This window comes from Lactuca serriola, chromosome 2, assembly GCF_051521515.1.
Source record: "Lactuca serriola cultivar US96UC23 chromosome 2, Lser_US96UC23_V15, whole genome shotgun sequence".
Classification (NCBI taxonomy): domain Eukaryota; kingdom Viridiplantae; phylum Streptophyta; class Magnoliopsida; order Asterales; family Asteraceae; genus Lactuca; species Lactuca serriola.
This window is the reverse complement of record NC_136409.1, coordinates 171566717-171576829: the sequence shown is the minus strand read 5'-3', so window position 1 is coordinate 171576829 and position 10113 is coordinate 171566717. Positions and strand designations below refer to the sequence as shown.

The following is a 10113-nucleotide window of genomic DNA, read 5'->3' as shown; positions in this document are numbered from 1 at the left end:
CATGTAGTTTAAAGAGTAAATTATATAGCAACACCCTTCAACAATGAAGTTTGCTACACAGTGGTACTCGGCTTCTGCATTGGACATGGACAACATGATTTTTCGTTTAGCCAACCATGAGATGAGGTTGTCTCCGAGGATTAGATTTTGGGTTTGTGCAACTCTAGTAAGAAGACATATGTAATGGGAATGGATTATGAGTGTTTAAGGGTTGTTGAGATGTAGTGAGAAGACATTGATGATGGGGATATATAAGGAATGTTTAAGGGCTATTGAGATGTAGTAGGAGTATAGGGAGATGTGTCTATGTGGGTTTTTGGTCCTGTTTCAAGTCGGTATGTAGTATGGAGGAGGGTTTTTTGGGCCGAGAGTGTGAAGGTTTGTTGGGTTAGTAATTAGTCTGAGGTGGAGGGCTTTTCATGGTGGACCAAATGGTGGGAAAGATAGTGAACAAAAGTTGTTTGAAATGAGTGGAGTGGTGAGAAAGATGGTGTATAGTGTTGGTGAGAGGTTAAGTATGAGGATGGTTCAATAGAATCATAAAACTTGTATTGATGTGGTTGGTATTTGGAAAGATTTGAGTATGGGAGTGGAGGGGAGTTTAAGAGTGTAAAGATAGGTATCCTCGATGATTTATTCAATAGCCGAGAAAGACATAATGAGTTGTTAGTAGGGACAATTTTTGAGGGACAATAGAGGGAATGTTGGGGTACCACAAGCACCCGGAGGCGTAGAGGTGGGTGTTCATTGATATAGTATTTTGGTGGGTGTTTTATTAACAATGGTGCGAGACGGGAGCATGTTGAGTTGTTATGTCGATATTTAAAGGGTGTAGTTCCAAAATGAGGGAGATAAAGAAGCGTGCATGATTTTGTGTTTATCATATATTGTTATAGTTTGAATGATATGTTTGTCTTTACCATTTTGGGATGAGTTGTAAAATAGTGTTGGATGTCATTGGTTGTGCAAAATGATTAGACACGGTATTGTTAAATCCACGCTCATTGTTACATTGGAATGTCTTTAATTTTCTTTTGAATTAGGTATGTATTCATGTATGAGCTTATACAAAAGTTTGAAATAATTGAGATTTTGTTTTGAGTAGAAAGGTCTACATGTAACATGAGAAATCATCAAGCATCACAAGGTAGTATTTGTGATTATGTGTGCTAGTGATGAGAGATGCCCAAATGGTGAAAAAGTAATAGAAAGAGAAATATAAATGATAACAATGTTTTCCCAAAGAACAAGCATAACACACAATGTCATTACTTTTGCTATTACTAGGAAACAAATTGCTACGATTGAGTAAATGAAAATTTGAAATTGTTGGATGGTCGAGTCAGTTATGATATCTGATTGGCGACACGATAAAGAGCTATGGGAGGAGAGTTGGCATGTTTGGGCTTGAGTAAGAGAATAGAGCTTGTTAGAACTATTGCATCTCATGATATGCTTTCGTGTGTTGAATTTCTTCGTAGAAAATCCAAACGAGTCAAATTCTATTGAGATGTTATCATCACAAGTAAATTTTAGAACATTAATAGAGGTTTTCGATGATGTTGGGACATGATAAAGTTGTTCTAAGTGAAACGGAAAATTAAGGAACGGTTCGTTGTGTTGCCATGACAAAGAATTGGGACACGAGTATCATTTCCTACTAGGAATTGATCCTTATATCCTTTCTCAAATCATAGGGATTGTCTATTGTATTTATTCTCGAAAAATTAATGAGAACGCTATACGAAGTTATACCAAACTTATGGTATCATTACGCTCGATTGCCCCAGATTAAATACAATGGTCAGTCCCTATTATATGATAAAAGATATTCATCAGAATCAATATAATAATCGAAAAAATATAATAATCAAAGAATAACGAAACAAAATTCAATATAATAATTAAAGAATAACGATACAAAATACACCAAGTCTAATAACATGAAGAAAATGCCAACAAACCAATTCACTACCACCTCTTTTTTAGCAAAAATCTTAGCAGAAACAAGGGGATCATGATTCTTGACCACATATCACCATATCATTCTACACAACCCACAAAAAATAAAATGGAAAATAAAATACATGGATCTGGTCCAACAAACACATAAAGATATCTAACAGTTCTATTGATCAAATTAATCTAATTTAAACCATGAAATCGTACATTTACAATTGAAATTGGTCACAATCATATATTCTTAGCTTCTTCTTCTTCCAAAGGATCACGAAGGGTACCAAACATGGAATCCATCCACACTGTGTAATGCCCATAATTATGACGATATGTTGTATGATGAATTGTGTGGTATCCTGCCCCCATTACTGGCCAAATTTTTCCATGAATGCAATCATGAATGTTAGCTGTCCATATAGCTTCCAGAAATAAAAGCACAATGTGTGTTGTGAAATGTGTAGGCACTATAAATAAAGCAATTACATGTGGTAATGCTTGCAGAATTCCATCTATTGGGTGGAATGCCAATCCTGAGAAAAAAAATGAATTACACACCAATTAGATACTTATATGATGCTTAATAAGAACCCTAATGTTTTCTTGTTAACATGCCTAAATTTCAAGAAGACAAGAACCCTCAAGTTATATGCTTAACATGCCTAAATGACAAGAACCCTAAAGTTTTCTTGTTCAACATGCTTAAATTCTAAGAACCCTAAAGCTTACATGCCTAAATTTCAAGAACCCTAAAACTTTCTTAAATACATGCCTATATTTCAAGAACCCTAAAGTTTTCTTGAATACATGCCTAAATGACAAGAACCCTAAAATTTTCTTGAATACATGCCTAAATGACAAGAACCCTAAAGTTTTCTTGAATACATGCCTAAATCTCAAGAACCCTAAAGCTTTCTTGAATATATGCCTAAATTTCAAGAACCCCAAAAGTTTTCTTGTTCAACATGCCTAATTAACAAGAACCTTAAAGTTCAGAACTTTGAAGATCGTCCTTTTTGTTACCAAAAAGAAATGAAGATTTTTAGCGAATGGTATATTTACAACAAGAACCCCAAAGTTTCTTGTTTAACAAACCTAAATGGCAAAAACTCTTTAAGTTTTTAATTTCAGAAAACCATTATATTTTGGGCAAATTTGTAGTTTAACTAACCACTTATACTTTATTTTTTCCAACCAAACCACAAAAGTTCCAGACATTTTTTTTCATAAATAACCTTTTTGACCTGATATAATAGGTCTCAATATCAAGTCAAAACGGTTAATTTAGAAAACTTTATGAGACTTTTATGGTTTGAATAAGTATTAGTAGTCGAAAGGTAGACAAGGGTACTCACCAGCAAATGGAGAAAGTGTATTTTGCTTATTGTAGATATGATGAGTTGCATGAAGATATTTGTAAAGAGGCTTAATATCATGCAACTCTCTATGCATCCAATAAATCCCAAATTCTACAATTAAGAAATAAAGCCCAAAATTCCAAATGTATGAAGCCCATCCAACGTCACTTATTCTTGAAAAGCATCTTGTTCGTCCATTTTCAACCATGTATTCAGAGATTGTAGGAAGAACACAATACCATGGCATCGCCTTCATTGCTACATATATTTGTAAAAGCATTGCTTTTCTTGAAGGAATCGCATCTGTAAATCAATAAAGATTTTATTAATCATAAAACACTACTAGAAATTTTATTTTCATTCATAACAACTTGATACAAATCTTTATGTATAACCAAATTTGAATCTGAAAAGAGTTTAATATAGGCTCCTTTTAGAGGATGATGATGTAAAGACATGTGAATCACATTCAAATATGGGCAGAATCGTAAATCATACTAGATTCTAAAACATGTCCGAATATTCAAAATGGGGATCAAGATATTTATCCCGAAACAAATGGGGATCAAGTTCTTGAAAATCTAGAATGATATGGGGATCACGTTATCACTTATATCATAAGCTAAAGATTCGGTTCACACAAAATCCAAAAAACAAAACTGAAAGTTGATAATTACACAAGCATCCATGAATATCGATATGTGGTTCAAATCGCAACACAGAAGAGAACAATGAAGAAACTAAGCGATCTTTATACGTTCTGCATACGACTACTGATTGAATTTATAATCGTAAAACGCCGACTTTCCCGATTGAATTGAACTCACATTCATCAAATGGAGACAAAAACAAGCAACTTTTTTTATCAGCTAATTGCTAGATTATAAACAAAAATCTGACCTTTGGGTACGAAAACATTACGCTTAATGTGATAGATGTAGAAGCACCAGAGGACGCCGGAGATAAAGTAAATAAGAGTGGCAGCAATGTAGTTACGCAGCCACCCTTGGACGAAGTGTGGAAGTGGGGTCCACAGCTTTTCCGGCAGTAAAGCACCGAGCACTATTTGATTATACAGATTGGTCTCCTTCACGAAGAGACCCAAGTAGTCATCCATCAGTAAGTAGAGGAATTGCTACCAGTGAAGTAGGCGGCGGCTGAGGGTTAAACTCCGGCAATGGGTTTTTTACAAGAGTAATAAAAGGACAATCTTGAAGCTGGAAAGTGGGTTGGTGGGTGGGTTGGCTGGTCAGATGTGTGCGGACTCAAAGGAAAGATGGCGATATAAATAATAATAAGACGTATCATCATCGACAAGGGCCATGTGTCTGGGCTTTCGGCAGCATCTTGTACAAGTCATTAAGAATGAAGTACAACCCTAGAGTAATGAGTTTGAACTTTGAAGAAAAATGGAAGACTACTATTACTAAATACTAGTGATTGTCTTGTATATATAACAAATAATTATCATAAAAAATAATAATAATAATACCCTTTTACAAAATGTACAACTAAAAGCATAATTTATAAGATAAATGTAATGTAACAAGTGCAAAATGTTATGAACACAAAAGGAATGGTTGGAATTTTTGAAAGAGATCTATATATGTTTCTAGGCTACAAAAATGTACACTTGAAAAAAAAGTTTTAAAATGGTAAAGATTACTTAATTGCATATAGGAAGTGGACATATCCAACTATACAAGATAAATATAGAATGACGTGAGGATTCCGATAGATAGGAAGTTGACTCACAATCAAACCTTTTTACTTTTTGTTATTTAACTTATATAAACTTTGAATTCTTTTATACTTTTGTAAAAAATAACGTTTTTTTAAAATTTTTCTTAAGGATCTTGAGATCATGGTCTTACCTAAGATCGGTTTATGTGTTGTAAGATCAGATCATGATCGAGAGATTCTATCAAAATAAACTCATATTCAAAAATTTGTTCGTAAGTTCTTGGGTATGCAGTGTACATTATTACTTGATGTCGATTAAGACGTCGATATAGATCCAACTTTAACTTTTTAAACACAAATCGTAACTTTGGTTGCTGCAAACCTTAATTTATGAAGAAAACATCTCAATTACAAAAAGAAACAAGATTACTATGATCTACAACTAAAAGCTTAAGATCCCAAATGAAATACCATGAATGTAACCTGTCTAATTCATAATGATACTCTATGAGATTTCTTGCAACTTGCGATGCTTGATTTAAAGTTGAATAGACGAATTGTTCAGGTTCAACTACATAATAAAAATAGAGTGGTGAGATCAGATTGTGTTAAGATCTTAATATCACAGTCGGGATCTTAAGATTCTACTATAGATATTGTTTCATATATGTAGTGAGATTGAGATCGTTTTTAGGTTAAAGGATCTTAAAATCACAAGATCTTACGATCAATATCAAGATCAGGATCTTAACAACCATTTTTTTTCTATTGGTTAATGGTTATGAATATTTTTTATGGATTTATTCATTGTATATACGAAAATATATTTCACCGATGTTATTTATTAACTTTTTTATCGACATGCAACTCAAAGTTAAAGCTTATGAGATTCGAACATAGTTTAAGTGATCATTATCAAGTCACGTTATTGGAGTAAGTTAATCATTAACTTCTTTATCGGTTTCACTGTCAAGTTTTACTGACATAATAATTACGTGATATAATTATTTGAAAACTAATTGAATGATCGTATGTTTTGCACAAATGAAATTATATATATATATATATATATATATATATATATATATATATATATATATATATATATATATAAGTCGTCTGACTTATTAATAAGCCAACTAAAGTTGTTTGTATAGCATTCCAAAATTCATGACCAAAAATTTCATTTTTAAAATAAATAATTATAAAAACCAGTAGTCTGAAACATCAATGGTGTCAATCCATATCAAAACCAGTATGTCAATTAACCAAAACATGTCATAGAAAATATTATCAGAGTACAACTCTCAAATATCTCATATGCGGAAAATCATAGTGTGATGTGTTGCGATCATGTTGGCTCATTTCCTTTTGAAAAAGAAGTACCTAAAACCAAAACTGAAAACCATAAGCACGAAGGTTAGTGAGTTCTCCCATCATACCACATACCATACAATAAATACATTGCCAAACATATCTAGGTGTCAGCCTCCCCTTTGGTCTATTTCAACTGGATACTGTCGAGCATATCTGGGTGTTGGCCTTTCATTTGCTCTATTTCAACCAGATATTGGGTCTATTTTATGCCATACCACTACCACATAATATTGTAGCAAATAAGCATGTAAAACATAACAAATAGTAGCATACCAGACAATTATCACAAAGACAATCATCTCTACTACAAACAACTACTAGTGGATCGGCATTGGTGCCTTCGACCCACTTATACATGAAGGTAACTCACCTCACACTGCTAGAGTTCACTGCACGAAATCCTTAGCTGGTGTCCTGGCAACTCCTCGAACTATCAATACCAAAATATCACCCAATTAGCAATTGGGTCCCAGACCATGAACCATAATCCATACTTGGGGTAAAATGACCATTTTACCCCTGGTCCACCAAGATTCATAGATAAGGCCCAAGCCCAAAACCAAACAAGTCTAAAACTCCAAAATCCATATAAGCCCACTAATGGCCCAATTTTCCAAATTGGGCCCAAACCCTTGCATGGGCCTTATCACTAAACCCAATAACTTATTCCCAATCCAAACATACATCCTTAGTTGGTCCAACAAAGTCCATGCACTTACAAGCCCATAAGAAAACCTGAACCCAAAATGGCCCACAAGGCCCAATAAGGCCTAAATCCCTCATGGACCTAACCTAAGAAGGCCTAATATCCAAAAAGGCCTAAAATACTGAATGGTCAACCCTAGTCAACTCCTGGTCCAAAGCCCAAAAAGTCAATAATCCAAGAAAGCCAAACCTAGTCGAGTACGTCATGCGTACTCATCTGGTACGCTAAGCATATACCTACTAGGGCTAGTACGTGCCGCGTACTAGGGTACGCCCAGTGTACTCCCTTGTACTCCAAAATTTTCCAATAAGCACTTAATCACCTCAGCCCATGCTCTAACTCTTCAGTCTGAATCCTAAAGGTGACTTTTCAAGTAAAGTTGGCAACTTTACTAATATGCATGGCTTAATAGGACCCTAGAGCTCAAAAGAGCTTAATGGATGGTCTTAATTCATGATTGAGCTCAAAATCTCCACAAAGCTTGCACCTTTATGAGAGATGGAACCTTAGAATGTCCAAATCTACTAGCTTGAGTCCCTAAGACGACCCTAGCTCACCAAAGATCAAGCAAAAGGGACTAAAATGGCCAAAACCAACCCAAAGTAGATATATGAAAGGAATGGCCAAGGTAGAGACTTTATACCTTAAAATTCTTGAAATGGAGATGTTAGCACTGGATCTCCAAGGTATTCTCCAGAGGTTGAGTCTTTCACATCCTTCTCCTCTTGCACAAACCACTCAAAGTCTTCTTTCCAAGCTCCAAGCTTCATCCAAGGCAATATAGGGTTCTATGGACGTAAGAAGGGGTGGTGGATGACTTAAAATGACCTAAGGAGTGGTATAATGCTGCTTATATAGGGTAGGAACCCCAAAATTAGGGTTTTGGTCTGAAAGGAGTAGGCCATGCGTACCCCTTAGGACGCCCGGCGTACTGAAGAACCACCCGTGGCCATTCATCCTTATATGTTGGGTGTACCCAGCTAAACACGTGCATGCATGGGACTGATCTGCCAAGTATTTCCATTAGGGGCTAATTCTACCAAAACCTTCAAATTACCATAACTTCCTCATTTTAGGTCTGTTTCCAACGAACCTTATATCCACGGAAAGGTTGCGAGAAGCCCTACGCTCCTAACAACACAATCGATCCTTAAGACCTTCTGAACAAAACCCAAAACCCATAAAAGACCGAGATATCGGTTTACAGTCTTACCCTTGGCTTCCAAAGACACAATCGAATACATGTATCACTTAACCCATGGCAACTACATCTGAGATGGGCTAAATCCTTCCTTTCTCGAAGACCTAAACCCCATGACAACTGATGATTGGGCCGTAGCCCCAAGCAACAAGGCAAATTTGAAACCAGGTGTAACAGTTTGGTTTCGGCTAAAATATCGGCTCACCACCTCTGTCTCCAATCAACCACTTCCTATCTATCCTTCAATCAACCAACGTCTTATTCTTATTCAAAGTTCTTAAATATCAATCTCGATATTCTCTTAATTTCATATCTGAAGTCCAAGACGAACTCAATTTGGCTAGGAATACGAAACGAAAGAAAACCTACAGGAAAACCGAAGGTGGTGTTGTATGTAGGTTCCCATTTTGTCGATTGGATTGGTGCGGAAATATAATATCAAGAACATAATCATATGAACAATGAAGAACATAATATGTGAGTAAAACTTTAGTGGATAGATAGAGAGATACAAAATACTATAAGAACAACACTCATAAATGAGGGGAATCCCCACCTAAAAACTCTCTCTAAACTAATGTCTACATAAGTGAACACTCTTACAAACAAATGACCTTCACCTCCACTTTATATACTAGTGGAGGGAATATGCTTTTCATACAAGGGAATATTCTAACTTAATAAACACTCATCATTGTAGAGCACTTTCATGCTCCAACAATCTCCCCCTAAATGCTCAAAAATGGTGAGGGTAAAGCAATGATAAAAGGCAGAACATCCGACGAGCAGGTATGGTGTTGAAGTGTCTCATAAAAGTTGAAGCTTACGTGATCTCAGAATATGGAAATGAAATCTCTATCATCAAGGAACATATAGAGGAACCCAATCTATGAATAAATGAACCAACTCGGCAGGAATTAATGAACCAACTCGGCGAGTTTAGGTGCCTCAACTCGGCGAGTTGGTGGCTAGGAAGGAAACCCTAATTTTTAGGGTGTTGCACCATTTTTAAAGGCCTTAAGTCTCTTGGATGGCCTCCTTACCAGCCTCCTCTGTCCAGAAAATCCTAAAAGCGTGTATCATCGTCCTTATGAGTGTGTGAGCTTGTGGAGGGCCTTACGTGTTGATATTTTTGTACACTTTTGGAGAAGCTTTGAAGTTGAAGGTGCATAGCTTTGAGGGAAGACTTAAATCCAGAATCTCCCCACTCATTTCAATCTTTTTGGAGGTATCAAGTTTATACCTTGCTTTGTTATTGTTTAGATGTCTTTGTTTTGGGGTTTTATCTTGATTTTGGGCTCATGGTTGAGTTGTCCGAGAAGTTGAAGTGTTCCACAGGTTGTCATGTTAGATCTAGCCATTTTATGGCCTTATTTAGCTTAAAGTTGCAAGATTTACTAGGTCCTAGGTCCCATTTATGCAATAAGTCCTTTATTAAGCCCGTATTGAGCCCTAAGGTTTCCTTTTAGCATGCATGGACATAAAGTTGGAAACTTTATATGATTTTCCAACCTTTGGAGGCTAGATCTACATTTTGGGACTTTGTCTTTGGAGTTTAAAGGCTTAATGGGTCAAGCCTCTCCCTAATGAGTCTAGGGTTTGGGTTTGACTCATTTTGATGGTTCCTAAGGGTAAAGTTGGAAACTTTACCCTTCTAGACGTCATTTTGAAGGAGATATGAGAATTGGAGTCTCCAGATTTGATGGAAACAATTTAATGCATTAAGTTGTTAGATTTCTGGCTAACTCGGTGAGTTCATTAGTGAACTCGGCGAGTTGATAGGATTCTTCCCGATCTATGCAGTTAATGGAGAAACACGGCGAGTTGAAGGA

The 10113-nt window shown here is 35.8% G+C and overlaps 1 protein-coding gene across 2 annotated transcripts; it reads right to left on the bottom strand.

Moving 5' to 3' along the window:
• Positions 1-1953: 1953 nt before the first annotated feature.
• Positions 1954-4659, bottom strand: LOC145087396 (delta(7)-sterol-C5(6)-desaturase-like). 2 transcript variants are annotated; one of them, XM_079025347.1, is made up of 4 exons: positions 4215-4659; positions 3312-3617; positions 2443-2489; positions 2107-2327 (listed from the first exon to the last, which is right to left on the bottom strand). In XM_079025347.1, the coding sequence occupies exons 1-4, from the start codon at positions 4429-4431 to the stop codon at positions 2325-2327; spliced, it is 573 nt and encodes a 190-aa protein (XP_078881473.1). In that variant the 5' UTR covers positions 4432-4659; the 3' UTR covers positions 2107-2324. The 2 variants fall into 2 exon arrangements, with proteins under 2 accessions (XP_078881472.1, XP_078881473.1); XM_079025346.1 differs by having other exon boundaries at positions 1954-2489; positions 4215-4636.
• Positions 4660-10113: the final 5454 nt, after the last annotated feature.